General features: G+C 43.7%; 1 protein-coding gene and 1 long non-coding RNA gene across 2 annotated transcripts in view; one reads left to right on the top strand and one right to left on the bottom strand.

Annotated features, from left to right (window-relative positions):
- Positions 1-16586, bottom strand: part of LOC105381275 — a 63867-nt gene that overhangs the window by 34151 nt on the left and 13130 nt on the right. The window contains 12 exon segments of the mRNA XM_048624450.1: positions 70-275; positions 1079-1196; positions 1376-1450; positions 2013-2185; positions 8579-8633; positions 8724-8872; positions 9721-9855; positions 10436-10567; positions 10889-10993; positions 12014-12214; positions 12455-12624; positions 16048-16162. Coding sequence (XP_048480407.1) covers positions 70-275; positions 1079-1196; positions 1376-1450; positions 2013-2185; positions 8579-8633; positions 8724-8872; positions 9721-9855; positions 10436-10567; positions 10889-10993; positions 12014-12214; positions 12455-12624; positions 16048-16162 — 1634 coding nt within the window.
- On the top strand, positions 5649-7839 carry LOC125489308. The gene is made up of 2 exons (XR_007266875.1): positions 5649-6844; positions 7198-7839. It is a non-coding gene; the product is annotated as an uncharacterized LOC125489308 (long non-coding RNA).

Genomic DNA, 16586 nt, shown 5'->3' with positions numbered 1-16586 from the left:
ATTCGTTTTCACAAGCAAAACATTAGTAATCACAAACTTATATCTGACAGTAAAGCAATCAACCCTTACCCTAGCAAACATAAACAGCAGCACATCCACTCCCCCCAGCATATAAACTGCAGGTGGGACGCCCCTGTGCTGGCTCGGCAGCGGGGCGCCGGTCCACGTCACGTTGAGAGCCTCAGGGATGGATGAGGAAGGCCCGGATGAGACGGCGATGCCGGCCGCTGATGACGCTAGCAGGCTCGCTGTTGAGCCGACGCGACCCGCGAATACTGGGAAGAAGAGGGTAAAAGAGTCACTTACATTGATTATAACAGGACGCTTGAACTAGATTTGATAAACATATTTCACTTACACCTTATTCTAGAATGCTCAAATGGACGCAGTGTTTTAATAGTCTTTTCCTGTCAATTTTTACACTCAGACGCAAAGCTAACAACATCTCTTGTATATTTTTAAAGGAAATAAACATTTTTACTTTTACTTTACTTTATCTATTTTTTGGGCACGTTAATTCACAAGCCATTCAGATTGTTGTTGCTGACTGCCCAGGGCGCGCCACATTAGATACGTCAACCGAGGGGGGGCACTTTCATGCACCGCAACATCCTGTAAGTTGGACCTTGTCCAGAAAGTCCTTCGCTGCGAGTCAAGTCTGGTATCTTTTCGAGCTATGTTTGTGGACGTGATGTATTGGCTAATACAGGGTGATTGGTAAGTCGATGTATTCCTTTGAATGGGTTGTAGACGAAGGCGTTTCCAGTTGATTGAACCCCATAATGCCTTATCCGAAATTCAACCATTTCTGAGTTATTTAAGTTTTAAGTTTTTTTAGGTTTTCCCAAAATGTATGTTTAAAAGTAGAATATTTAAAAAACTAACAATGTTTTAATACTTTTTTGATTGTTTTGAATTAGTGACACCTTATCCAGCAAATTATAATCATTAATTGCGCAATATTTAACTTAGTTTAGACACAGTGCTTCAAAATCGATGAAACATTAATAAAATGTTACGGAAGTTGAAAACAAAACCCTAAATTTAAAAAAAATGGTTTTATTGGGCCGGCTCTTACCAGTGGGCAGCGCGACGGTCTGGTGGTACAGATTCATGGTGGCGGGCGAGCTCGCCGAGAACGTCAGCAGTATGTTGTCTTCCAACTCCTTCGCTTTGCTCGGCGTCATGTCGAATACCTACAGCGAGATAAGTGTAGATTATAATCTTGATTTATAGGTCATGTACAGCCTATTGTCACTCTCAAACTGCTATCTGATTATCGGAAGCTTTGTCGAGTCTAACAATCGAATTTACCCAATAAAATACAAATAGTGCAGTCGTCAACATCCACTGAATTATTACTCATGTTACTAACCTGATCCCAGTCAACATTTCTATCCAATAGCTCTGGCGTAGTGACGAGGGCGTAGTTTGGAAACTGCTTTTCCACCTGTAAAGAAGAATTATTATTGCATTATAACTGCTTTTTCACTTGAAAAGATGAAATACGTTAACCGTTGATATATCCGTCGGAAGGCATGCGAGCTACACCATTGGTAGGTGCTATTGCCGCCATTTGTTATTAGATAGATAGAATATACTTTATGTACACCGTAATTAGTTGGTCATGAGTAGTATACTCGAGTGGAGACCACGAACAGGCAAACGCAGAGTGGGACGCCCTCCTGCCCGCTGGACTTACGACCTTAGGCGGGTGGCGGGTAGTGGTTGGATGAGGAAGGCCGAGGACCGAGTGTTGTGGCGCCCCTTGGGAGAGGCCTATGTCCAGCAGTGGATGATTATTGGCTGATGATGATGATGATGATGATGAGTAGTATACCCCCTAGTGGCGCCCCTGCGGGAGAGCTAGTTACCGGTGCGTCGAGCGAGGTGGGCGCGATGGGGCCAAGCGCGGCGCGGCGCAGCGCCCCCCCGCGGCACAGGCACGGCGCTCTATACACGCTCACGTCGCTCAGGTACCCGCAGTGACGCCCTGAGGGAGAGCTAGTTACCGGTGCGTCGAGCGAGGTGGGCGCGAGCGGGCCGAGCGCGGCGCGGCGCAGCGCCCCCCCGCGGCACAGGCAGGGCGCTCTATACACGCTCACGTCGCTCAGGTACCACGGCGCGCCGCCCCCGTACTGCCCGATGAGAACCATTGTCGGCATTATCTTGCGGACCAGGATTCCTGGGGAGAGACATTCGTTTGTTTAAACACGATGCGTTTACAAAACAGTTGTAACGAGCCGTTACAAACCAACCGTCCAACACACCTACCCTCACACCGCAGCCACAAGAGCGCCCGGCGTGTGCGAGACGAGGCGGGGCACCACACAGACGACTCCGGAGAATACAAGGGGCGCGGGGCGACCCGCCTATAAATAGCCGCCGGACCGCCGCTAGAGCACCATTCGCCACCTCCTGTTCCGACGAGTGATCATTCCGTTCCCGAGATCCCTCCCCGCACCCATATCTATTCAAGTAATCTATTCACGCACCAGTGTTGCCATTAGCGTACATTTTACACATTTGACGTACTATTTTAGCCTCCCATGTGTAATGTGTATATAATTGGTCCATGTAATGTACCATTTAAACTTAACTTCCAATATCATATCATAGAGTGGTGGCCAAGAACTGGCAAACGAGGAATAGGCAGACCGCCGGCCCGATGGTCTGATGACATTGTTAAGGTGGCCGGTAGACACTGGACTAGACTCGCACAGGACCGGAAGAGGTGGCGTGATAGGGAAGAGGCTTATACCCAGCAGTGGGCAGATACGGGCTGATAATGATGATGATGATGATCATGATTATCATGTGTAAAATCTTTGTTTATGGACTATTTTACGTATTTTTTTTGGAATCGCAGCCAAAAAATTATTAACCACAATTAGTGACGATTTTGATTTTCTTGTATGATTATTTTCTCAACCAATATGATTATTACATGATTACAATGAGTATAAGTATATCATACATAAAACTGCGGGGTACCTACTCTGAAGGTTTTAGGACATTGTAACACTTTTTAAAATGCTATAATAAATATAGGTACGTTTCTCACGACTAAAATCTATTAAAATATAGTACTTCTGCTGACGAGCAGGTGCGAAAGAGCTGGAAAAGCTAAATTGAGTGATTTTAGTAAAAAAACAGCTCATGTACGGTTTTAACCCTAAATGTACGTTTTCAGCGCTGGATATGTGCGTTTTGAGAACTCCGTTGCGGCAACACTGTCACGCACACTAATCTCACATCACCGGTCTCCCCGCGAGGTAGGTTGCTCAACGGACCGAGGCCTCTCGGTTATACGGATGCCTGGGTTGCCTAGTTGAAAGCATCTGTGTAAGTACCGAACTATACAATCACCGGACACACACCAGCCTTCAGCCACACTCTTGTCGACACAAATACACTCCACAAATCCTGGAACAAGTCCACACGCACCACCGGTATTCGCCCGACCTCCTGTACCCTATATCCTTCCCCTTATTAAGATAGTAACGTCCGCGTAGGCCCCTTCAGGGCCCGACCAATATAAATATCAGTAATCGCGATAAGTATTTGTGCATTTGTGTAGTGTGTTAATATTAAGTACGTAAGCTGTAAGTACCTTAGACATATAAGTTAACTTGATTGTAAATAAAGCGGGTCCAGTGCCGCCTCAATTGTGTTACACTAATTAATCGGCATTATTAATTCTCACCCCGTACACCTACCGAGGTTATTTCCCTCCAGGGGCCTCAGGACCAAGATCAGAGTAGTTAGGACCGCTTCACGGTCAGCGTAGATCCCCCAGGCGACCGGGCACTCCTTCAGAGGCCGGCGTCAAGCTGAGCTAGCCTAAGACCGCTTCCCGGTACATATTAATTGAGAGTTATTAGGTAGGTACCAGCCCTCAGCACTAGGGACGTTAGTCATAAGGGTAAGTACCACATTACAATATAGCACCCAACCCCTACTCTCGGGGAAGGCCAGGCAGGTCGATTCGCCCAGGGGTCGCTCCCCGGTGATCCAGACCAGCTCCTGCCGAGCTGCTACATTACATTTGGCGCCCAACGAAAAATCCACATATTCTCATTAATATCTAATACTATTTAGCCCCCCGTAATAACACGTAATTCACTAGAAATAACCAACCGACTGACTAACCGTTCAACTTAAATATCTACCCGTAATCATTCTAAAAATAGACCGACAACCGACCGACCGACCCCGTTTCACAAAAAAATTACAATTCAAAAGTAAAGAGCAAATAAAATTTTGTTGGTCATTTTTATTTAAGTTGTAGTAACCGATTGCAAACTGGCCCCGTTTTATATTAGGTAAATATACAGCATCAAATGCCAACTTCTTGGATTTATAACCTTAGTAAAGAGGAATTAATAAGGGAAAGTAGGGAAAGGAAGCTACCGACCGTAAATTTAACCGTTGACAAGCTGAGGAAGCAGCTATCCGACCACATCAGAGAAGAAGAGGAGGAGACCTTCGAGATGACATCCGAAGACCAGACCAGAACCGCGAACCAGCTGAACCTGTCATCCATCGTGAGGGAATGGAATATATCGTTCGACACCGCATGCGACCCGGTTGAGTTCATCGAGCGTTTGGATGAACTGACGTCATCAGGTGACGTCCCGCAGGACCGATTACTACAGGTACTACCTAAAGTACTAAGAGGTAAACCGCTGTTATGGTACAGGAACAACTCCGACAACTGGAAAAAGTGGGAGGACTTCCTAGAAGAATTCAAACTCTTCTTCTACCCGGCGGGATACGAGAAAAACCTGCTTGAGATGATCATCGCACGAAAACAACACCACCGTGAATCTTTCGTCAACTACCTGACCGACATACAAACCCTGATGAGAAGGTACGGAAAAATGACCAAACAAGAAAAGGAAGAAAGAGTCTACGAAAACATGAACGCGAACTACAAGTACTACATCAAGAAGCAAGACTTCACCAGCCTCGGGGAATTAATAAGACAGGCAGCCGAGTACGAGCAGATCACAGAAGAATCCTCATCTCGACAGTGGAACCACCGACCAGACCGACACCGCCAGACACCGAAAAGTCATCCAGAAACGTCACCAGAACCTCGTAAAATTCACGAAAAATACGACAGGACCACGTGCTGCTGGAACTGCGGCAAAGCAGGTCACTCTCACAAGGAATGCCGGGGCAGGCAAGTACTGTTCTGTAGCCAATGCGGAGTCCTCGGGAGACTAACGCGCAACTGCTGCAGAAGAGAAACCAAGTTCGGAGACACGAACATAACCGCCGAAGAAAACCGACCAGAACAACGAATTTTTGAAGACGTGAAAATAGGAAAAATCACATATCGAGCACTAGTCGACACAGGCTCCACCAGATCCTACATCAGTAGAAATATTTATGAAGAGAACTCGAAAAACGCCGACACTGAAAAAGTCACAGGGATGCGAGTAACCGTCGCAGATGGCAGAGTCATGGACGTGAAGCTCAGAATAGACCCAGAAATCGAGATACGGCAGAGAAAAATAGTACACGAACTCTTCGTACTACCAGCAGAGTCACCGCCAAACCTAGTCATCATAGGGATAGACCTACTAAGAAAAGCAGGAGCCACAATAGTATGGAACAAAAATACCGAAAATACACCGAAAGTCACCGAAGTCGTCGCACCAGAAACAACACCACCGAACAATAATAAAATTACCGGCCCTAGAAAATCAAAATCCCGCAAGCAAAAGAAAAAACCTAACCAACAACAGCCACCAAGATATCCCGACACAGCTTCAATCCAGGAACGAAAAGAATGGTTCGAGAGGAAAATGACCGAAACCCAAAAATCACCTGAAAATGACCCAACATTCACAATCAAAAACGGCTCACTCCATAAACGAATTGTAAATCCGAGATACGGGGTCAAGATCAATGCACAATCGCAGTGGAAATTATGCGTTCCGACATTGAAGAGAAGGTCGATTATCGAACAACACCTTAATGAACCGACAACAACAGGCCACCGAAGCACGGGAAAAATCCTAAAAAGCATTGCCGAAACATATTACTGGCCCGGGATGTACAAAGATGTTCTTCATCATATGAAAAAGTACAAAGAACGACTAAAATCATCGTCATCAAACTCGCCGCAACCAAATTCCACCGAACCGAAGCAGTAATAACCTACCGACGACGTCATCACCCATCGCCAGATGTGCCTAGCCGCGGTACTCATGCGATGCCGAACGAACCGATAATTCCAAACCTACCCTCAATCATCAACATAATGAAGATTGAAGACAAATAGCCATAAAAAGTTTAAACATTTGTATATTTATTACCTAGTCATTCCGTACCGTACCATATAAATCTTATTATCTATAATTTGTAATTTAATTATAAATATACAACCGAAAAACCGCAATCTATATTGAAAATATAGAAATAGGTAAAAATGTAAACGCAAATGCACACATTTTAAACCGTCCGTCCGTAGTATAATATAATATAAGTAGATAATAGACACACAGACATGTTAAACTTATAACATCCACCTTTTTCCATCCAAGTCACAAGTAAAATTTAGACAATACTTAGAATAAAGATTGTTATATTTTTGAACGCAGCCCAATACGTTACTCTGTGAACGTACACAGGTTAGAATTTTAGTTATCAAGTCAATGTCAAGTGTCAAACCGACCGAGTAAATTTCAGCGCAAGGGCACATGCCGCAAAAATTTTATGTTATTTTCAATGTAAATAATTTAAAACCGTAAAGCTGAAACCGTATACCTAATGTAATTAACAGGAAAATGTATATCAGTACACAATAAGTTATATACACATAGCCTACAATGTAAGTAAAACCAACCATGCACTTTATCCTTGCTCATGTCTTGTAAAAAACAAAATATTCACATCTTTTATGTAGAAAAGAATCCCGAATATAATATACCGTTTCCGCCCGAACTTACCGGCACCAAGCAGGGATGAAATGCTCATGGACAATACCGCGTAACTTTTTTTTTACCAAAGCTAATAATATTATACTGTGTAAAATTAACCTGATATAAATATCTAAGTAAATAAAATATATCCTGAATCCAGATGATAAAGTAGGAACCCGTTTGTAAACAAATGCACCAGTACATGCACCATTCTCTTAATTTTTCCTTGTATGTATCTACATGACCTGTGAATTTTTACCAGGTAAAAATTCTTCTGCTGAGGGGGGAGAATGTAACGAGCCGTTACAAACCAACCGTCCAACACACCTACCCTCACACCGCAGCCACAAGAGCGCCCGGCGTGTGCGAGACGAGGCGGGGCACCACACAGACGACTCCGGAGAATACAAGGGGCGCGGGGCGACCCGCCTATAAATAGCCGCCGGACCGCCGCTAGAGCACCATTCGCCACCTCCTGTTCCGACGAGTGATCATTCCGTTCCCGAGATCCCTCCCCGCACCCATATCTATTCAAGTAATCTATTCACGCACACTAATCTCACATCACCGGTCTCCCCGCGAGGTAGGTTGCTCAACGGACCGAGGCCTCTCGGTTATACGGATGCCTGGGTTGCCTAGTTGAAAGCATCCGTATACCCGACTAGACCCGACACAGTGGGCTGCCTAATTAGCGGAGCGAGGTCCCCCGGATACGTACATGGATGCCTGGGTTGCCTAGTTGAAAGCATCTGTGTAAGTACCGAACTATACAATCACCGGACACACACCAGCCTTCAGCCACACTCTTGTCGACACAAATACACTCCACAAATCCTGGAACAAGTCCACACGCACCACCGGTATTCGCCCGACCTCCTGTACCCTATATCCTTCCCCTTATTAAGATAGTAACGTCCGCGTAGGCCCCTTCAGGGCCCGACCAATATAAATATCAGTAATCGCGATAAGTATTTGTGCATTTGTGTAGTGCGTTAATATTAAGTACGTAAGCTGTAAGTACCTTAGACATATAAGTTAACTTGATTGTAAATAAAGCGGGTCCAGTGCCGCCTCAATTGTGTTACACTAATTAATCGGCATTATTAATTCTCACCCCGTACACCTACCGAGGTTATTTCCCTCCAGGGGCCTCAGGACCAAGATCAGAGTAGTTAGGACCGCTTCACGGTCAGCGTAGATCCCCCAGGCGACCGGGCACTCCTTCAGAGGCCGGCGTCAAGCTGAGCTAGCCTAAGACCGCTTCCCGGTACATATTAATTGAGAGTTATTAGGTAGGTACCAGCCCTCAGCACTAGGGACGTTAGTCATAAGGGTAAGTACCACATTACAATATAGCACCCAACCCCTACTCTCGGGGAAGGCCAGGCAGGTCGATTCGCCCAGGGGTCGCTCCCCGGTGATCCAGACCAGCTCCTGCCGAGCTGCTACATTACACAGTAGAAGGCCAGAACCAGAGCCACGCTCAGAAAAATCAACGTGCGGTGAAACGTCCCTGACGCAAGTCTATTCAAATTTGAATAACGCATGTATTCGGGTTTGAATAAAAGTTTATTTCTTGTTTACATACGTCCGAAGACAGTAGGTATTTAAAATTATTATAAACTATTTATTATTTAACTGACCTTGCAGCGGCAACGATACTGTTTCGATTTCGCATCCATTCACAAACACTGTGACCTGAAATAAAATTATACAACATAAGTACCTATGTCATTACGAAAATCTTATGTAGTTTCAAAAGGCAAGTTAAAGAAAACGTAAACTAACCTGTATGTGAATCTTCCTCTTGTGAACAAGTTCCTTGACATTGAGTCCGAGACAGCACCACTGCTGTAGCGGTATGGCTTCCACACTCGTCTCGCTGAGCACCTTGTAACTGCTGGCTTCGGGACGGCTCAGGCGGAACGTTAGGATGCCTAAAATTATGATTTAATTAGGTACCTAGAACTGAACCATACATTATAAATAACAGCTAGCTGACTGTTTTAAAAACGATAAATGTCACAGTTTTAGTTTATCTTGTCCATCCCGTTCATTGGATTTCATTTTTATAAATCAATCTAGAATCTAGATTCTGTATGCCATTTTTAGGGTTCCGTAGCCAAAATGGCAAAAACGGAACCCTTATAGTTTCGTCATGTCCGTCTGTCCGTCTGTCCGTCTGTCACAGCCGATTTACTCGGAAACTATAAGTACTACAGTGATGAAATTTGATGGGAATATGTGTTGTATGAACCGCTACAAAAATATGACACTAAATAGTAAAAAAAAGAATTGGGGGTGGGGCCCCCCATACATGTAACTGAGGGATGAAATTTTTTTTTTCGATGTACATACCCGTGTGGGGTATCAATGGAAAGGTCTTTTAAAATGATATAAAGTTTTCTAAAAAACATTTTTCTTAAAGTGAACGGTTTTTGAGATATCAGCTCTCAAAGTCGTAAAAAGTATGTCCCCCCCCCTCTATTTTTATAACTACGGGGTATAAAATTCTAAAAAAAATAGAGGTGATGCATGCTAATTAACTCTTTCAACGATTTTTGGTTTGATCAAAGTATCTCTTATAGTTTTTGAGATAGGTTGATTTAACTGTAATTTTGCTGCTACGGAACCCTTTGTGCGCGAGCCCGACTCGCACTTGGCCGGTTTTTTTACTATAAAGCGAATGTTTGTTCGTAAGCTTGTTTGAGTATTTAACAGTTGACCGCACAGCAATGACAATACGGTTTACTTTTATTCACCATATTATGGCCATTTAACTTACCAGTAGTAGGATCCATCCACACTTCGAACATGAGCGAGTCGTGTCCTATAGAGAAGAGATGCGCCAAGTCTGCGGGCTGCGCGGGGCGGCGCGGCGCGGGGGCGGGCGGCGCCTCACTGTCTTCTGATGTGTCAGCTGGGATAAAACTTTATTGTTTAGAGGATATAGGATAGAACACTGCATTGGCAAATTTTAAACTCATGCATAGACAGTACATAGATCATTGATGAACTAGACATTCTACACGTATCGAAATGCGCGTAAGGAGAGCTTTGTGCACGTTTTGATATTTCGTTTTCTTTGTAAAACAATGAAGGTTACTATTTTTCATATAATGTGGTACCCTCCAAGCATATTGATAATGACAGAAATGTAGGCATTGACATTTTTTTCGTATACGCAAATGGCTAAAACCTCAACAGACATCATTGTCAACTCTCGTGAACTGGACTGTACACTAACCGTGCGTGTTGGCGACGGCGGGCGAGGCGCCCTGCAGCCAGGCCACGGCGGCGAACCCCTGCAGCCACGGGCCCCAGCCCGCGCCCTCGATGCCGCATCTAGCCGCCTTTTATATGTATCTATCTATGTATTTGTGTTCTTATATCAGCTGTCCGATACCCATATTACAGGCTCTGTCTAGTTTGGGGTCGGATGGCCGTATGTGGGTTGTGTCCCCACATATTATTATTGTCAACTCTCGTGGTATACTAACCGTGAGTAGTGGTGGGGGCGGGTGAGGCGGCCTGCAGCCAGGCGACGGCGGCGAACCCCTGCAGCCACGGGCCCCAGCCCGCGCCCTCGATGCCGCATCTAGCAGCCGCGGATGACCACGACGATTTTATACCTAAATTATGATTTGTTTATTTTAATACATGCATTTTAATTACGTAGTCTTGTCGTTGGTTGGGGAAGGGCAAGGACAGAGTGCTATAGCACATCTTTAAAGCCTATGCCAGGCAGCAATAAAAAATTATAGGCTGATGTTTCGAAAATGTCACATATTTATATTGGCTGTTCCGTAAGTCCGAAGACAAAGATCAGAGTGCTTCAATCGGCAATGACATAATAGCATCGACATCAACTCGTTCGGGGTTTTATAGCCCGAGCTGTTTTCGTAGTGATTCCTTTCAAAGGTAGGTAAAACCGTATTTGCTGTTATACTTACCAGCTTTCGTATGTTGGTCGAAGAGATGCCTCGCGAAGGTCTCTGCTTGGTGACTCTGCGAGTTGCTTTGTCCGGGCTCTGGGGCCGGCGGTGGCTGGTACTCGTCTGAAAATAAATCAGTTCTTATAACACATATTTTGACAAAATAAATATACTATTGTTTTATGACAGCGTAGTCTTGGAGGTCAACTAGTCAAATCCACCAATTTTGAAAAAAAATAGTTAGGAACCAAACGATTCAGAATCGATTAAAGTCTACAGTGGACAATCATTCTAAAGGCCAAAAAAAATTGTGTGTTGGACTAATTGACCTCCAAAGCAAGACATAGTAGGTAAGTATAGCGTGTAGCGTGGATAGGCCTGCTGGATTGACAACCTTAGACTGGTAGCCGTTAGCAAGCTAGCAAGAGGAAGACAGAGGACACAATGTTGTTGCAATTTTGGTGGGACCATTATTGACTGATGATAATGTAGGTGGTGTCAGTAGCTACATACCAGTAGGCGGCGACGGGAATGCTAACAGGCACGGCGGAGTGTGCGGCGCAGCAGCCCCGGCCAGCCGCTGCAGCGCCGCCAGCAGCGCGCACAGCGGCGCCGCCCCGCGCTGCAGCAGCTTGAGTTACTACGCTAACTCGCTAAGCTACTCGACAGCTACATACCAGTAGGCGGAGACGGGAAGGCCAACGGCTTCAGATAAAGCGCTAACTCGCTGGACTACTCTATAGCTACATACCTGTGGGCGGTGAAGGGAATGCTAACAGACACGGCGGAGTGTGCGGCGCGGCAGAACCGGCTAGCCGCTGCAGCGCCGCTAGGCAGCTTCAGATAAAGCGCTAGCTCGCTGGGCTACTCTATAGCTACCTACATATCAGTAGGCGGCGACGGGAATGCTAATAGACACGGAGGAGTGTGCTTTAGATAAAGCGCTAGCTCGCTGGGCTACTCTATAGCTACATACCAGTAGGCGGTGAAGGGAATGCTAACAGACACGGCGGAGTGTGCGGCGCGGCGGCCGCGGCTTGCCGCTGTAGCGTCGCCAGCAGCGCGCCCAGCGGCGCCGCCCCGCGCTGCAGCAGCTTGAGGTATAGCGCTAGCTCGCTGAGCTATTCAACAGTAGCTACATACCAGTAGGCGGTGAAGGGAACGCCAGCAGACACGGCGGAGTGTGCGGCGCGGCGGCCGCGGCTAGCCGCTGTAGCGTCGCCAGCAGCGCGCCCAGCGGCGCCGCCCCGCGCTGCAGCAGCTTCAGGTATAGAGCTAGCTCGCTCGGCTCGATGCCTGAAGCTGCTACCACTTCTATTAGCTCGAGCACGCTGCGTTGTAGCTCTGTGAAAAAAATAAAGAAAAAGCATTGATGAGGAATGCTGATAATAGATGGTTGTAACGCTACATGGAAGATGCACTATGTTATGGACAATAATTTTCTAATATGATGATTATAAAACCTTTCACTGAGCTATGATTGCACAAAAGTGGAATTAAATCATGAAATAGCAGAACAGAGTTAAGTTGTTTGTGCTTCTAACAACATTACGGGTGCACAAAGAGTATTTACACGCTAATCACCTTCAAGTTTAGGGTCACTAGTGCTGAGCAGGTCTGCTCCAGCGCCAGATAGTAATGCCTTCAACAGACGCAGCGGGGTCTTGGGGGGCGGCGCGCGCGCGAGTGACTGCGACAGACGCGCGCAGCACGCCTTCGCCAGAGTGAGACAACTGCTGTCGCCTGACATCACTCTGAAATTAAATATAGTTTGTCAAAGAAGAGTTTTGAGGTGTGAGTGAAAGGGACTGACGAGACTACGGTAGTTTCAGTGAAGTCAGCACAAGATCATAGTTTTTTTTTTGTAGTTTTTGTCCATGTTTTTGTGTACAAATAAAGAATATCTATCTATCATTTCGTATGACACAGAGTATGAAAAAGTATGAGCTGTAGTGTTTTTAATTTTGATATTAGTTATACCTACATTAGATCCTATATATTTTTGAAAATGCAAGGCAGTATGGATTTTTCTCAGCTATGTATTAAGGGCCCGTACAGGGTGACGTGCCGCGCCAATTTTGGGTTTTCAATGCTCTTCACACAGCACACGCAGTGACACGCACACATGTAAGTTTGCACAGTGGGTCGATAAACTTTTACTCGCCAACTTTATTGACAATTATGTTCAAGTACATCTTGGGTGATTTTAGGGTAAGTAAGTATAATTCTTACTTACACTGGTAGGCACCAGGAAAGAGTAGAAATTAATAGGGGTGCCACTTTACTCTATACTCGGAACCCGATTAGCTTTCTCAAACAAATGTGGTATTTACTTGTAGAAAGGTAACTACAAGTATTAAAGTGTAGATAATAAGTTTCGGGCATCCTCCAGCCAACTGAACCCCGACGACAAAGCAAAGTAAATACATAGTGTCGCAAAAGGGCTATACTAAGCCAAAACTCGTAGAGCAAAAGTTCAGAATGACCCCCTGTCTTACTCCTTTTTACCCGACTGCCGAAGGAGGAGGGTAATGTTTTTTGATTGTATGTATGTATATATGTATGTTTGTCTGTTTCTTTGTTCCCTCCTGTAGCCTAAACGGCTTGATAGATTTTGATGTATGAGGTATTGTTAGAAGCGTATTGATGGCGCGATGGCTATAGGCTATGTGACGTTCCATTAAAATGTACATAGCGCCCTCTTGAGGACATACGTGATGATCGAAAAAATAATAATTCAACTTTGCCGTGTAAGGTATCAAATGAAAGGACTTGATTTTCACATTACAAAAATATGCATATTGAAGGTATTTAAATAACAACACCAAAATTATTGAAATAAAAAATGATCATGAACTAGGTACCTACCGACGTAAAATTTCATAAAATAAAAACAACTAAAAAGTTACAAATAAAAAAATACAATTATAAAAAACTAAAAACCTGACTGTACGCTAAAAACATGAAAACGAGTCCCAATGTTAATGGAAAGTATCGCAGGCGGGGACCAACTTGAACATTAAAATGTACATAGCGCCCTCTTGAGGACATACGTGATGATCGAAAAAATAATAATTCAACTTTGCCGTGTAAGGTATCAAATGAAAGGGCTTGATTTTCACATTACAAAAATATGCATATTGAAGGTATTTAAATAACAACACCAAAATTATTGAAATAAAAAATGATCATGAACTACCTACCGACGTAAAATTTCATAAAATAAAAACAACTAAAAAGTTACAAATAAAAAAATACAATTATAAAAAACTAAAAACCTGACTGTACGCTAAAAACATGAAAACGAGTCCCAATGTTAATGGAAAGTATCGCAGGCGGGGACCAACTTGACCGCCACTCAAGGCCGTTTTCTAAGTAACATTCAGCTAAATGGTGAACCCTCTGCTGGTATAATTTGTTTATATACCGCTTTTTCAATACCTGTAAGTACATTTTTTGGCAGCATAATATTTTTTCTTAATTTTAGGGTTTCGAACGTCAAAAGAAAAAAAGCAACCGTTATAGGATCTCTTTGTTGTCCGTCTGTCTGACTGACTGTCTGTCACCGCCCTTTTTCTCAGAAACGGGTAAAGATATCAAGCTTATATTTCGCATAGATGGGGAGTACCCCAAAAAAATATATTATGGTACTCCCTGTCCCACACAAGTAAATTGGGGCTTATATTTTTTCCAGTTATTTTGATGTGTATCCTTTTTTTTATTTGTTGTTTTGTATAAGTATGTGTTTCTTTTCTTTAAATCTGTATTTTTTTGTTGTTGCTGTCTATCCCCCTTATTCATAGAGAAGTTACAATACGTTTTAACTAATAAACTGTTTTGTCCCTCTCCGACAAATAACAATTTGTTCTTTGACAGAGAGGGACAAAACAGTTTATTAGTTAAAACGTATTGTAACTTTTCTATGAATAAGGGGGTTAGTGTCGAAAAAATGTATCTTTATCTTCAAATCACGCCATCTATCGTTTGTTTTTTTTGTGGCTACTGTCTATAGAAGAAATTCCGTCATTGACAATTTTACGTTACGAATTTATTTTTATTTATTTTATTTTTATTTTTACATTTTCGTGGAGAATCAACAGCATTTTGTTAATAAATAATTATTACTTATGAACACATAACAACTTGATGCCATTAACAGAATGAACTTAGTAAACCCAGTAAACCTAACACATCCAGAGGAAAAACAAAATCTCTTTCTCTCTCTCTGAAAAACATACTTAATAGCCCAAACTCGATGCTTTTAGCTATTAACATCTTTGAAATAAAATTGAGCCACCACCGTGTTACTGCCCTCATCAGATCCTCACGAGACCATACCTCAACCAGCACCAAGAGACTGTATTTTTGATCCCTAACCTAATGTTCGTGCGTATTGTCATCACTTAGATCCATTCGCTATATTCCTGCTCCTCATCAGACCTTTACGAGACTGTAATATCACGAGAATATTGCACACTATCTAATTTAATTTAATGTATTGAATATACTGGAAGAATTATGCTTCCTCAATTTCAAATCAAATTATGTTGGTGTCATAAAAGTTGAAAAAGTGCAATGACAACCAATGTGCAGTGATTTTGTATCTGTACACGATAAGATCGCGTGCTGTCAGTGCTGCCTAAACCGACGTGACCCTTCTTTGGAGGCCAGCGGCCAACTGAGTCAAACGTCACTTGTGTTTATGATTTTATAACACAGAAAGCCGCCATAGATATTTGTATGAAGATTTGAGGGAAAAAAATTGCTCAAGTTTGGGATTAATTTACACAAAATAAGTGTGTGTTTATTAAAAAACAAGGTATTTAGCGCCTAGTCCAAGCCTTTAACTTTATAATATGATAAAAATCATATGAAAATTCTTAATAATTACGACACAGTTGTTACAATACGGGAGTGTGATTGACTGGTTTTTCTTGATATTCTGAAATTAATTTACAGTTATCCATAATCATTTACTTAAATTCGAATGATTCAGCACCTAGCTAGACTCTTCAACTACCTGTGTGATTTTTTTCAAGGCTGTAGAGCATCATTTACTACATAATTCTATGACAATGCCAACCCTCGATTTCCTATTGCAGACCCTTAATTCACCTCTAACTACTCCTGTCGTGAGTATTTATGTATACTTAAATTATTTTAGTATATAAACTAACTTGTGTATCAGCTCAGTGAGCATGTCGACGACGATGAGGCACAGCTCGGGGTGCGCCAGCGCGCCGCTGCGGGCGTACACCGGACACTGCACGTCCGCCTCCGCCGGCTCCGGTTCTGGAAGAATAATAATTAATAAATAAGAAGCGTCCGTAGTCGAGCTAGCTTCAGTAATCTTAACTGATCACTGAGGTTAAGCAACAACTGGAACGGTGAACCGTACGATGGGCGACCGATTTCAAGTGGTTCTTTTCTGGACGCTTCCGTGCTTCGGACGGCACGTTAAGCCGTGGGTCCCGGTTGCTGCTTCGGCAGCAGTCGTTAAGCCTAGCCAGAGCCTTCGGGCAGCTTGAAAACATCTGACAGGTTGCCCGACAACTCTCTCAGCACAAGCTTGCTTGTGTTGGGGTCCACCAACCCGCACTAGGCAAGCATTGTGGACTAGCCCCTAAACCCTTTATTCACTGGAAGGAGACCCGTGCCCCAGCGGGGAAGTGATCGGTCGTGATGATGATGATGAATAATAATGAACAAGATTTCA

Source organism: Plutella xylostella, chromosome 12 (assembly GCF_932276165.1).
Source record: "Plutella xylostella chromosome 12, ilPluXylo3.1, whole genome shotgun sequence".
Classification (NCBI taxonomy): Eukaryota; Metazoa; Arthropoda; class Insecta; order Lepidoptera; family Plutellidae; genus Plutella; species Plutella xylostella.
The sequence above is the reverse complement of the archived record's forward strand: the minus strand, read 5'-3'. Positions and strand labels throughout refer to the sequence as shown.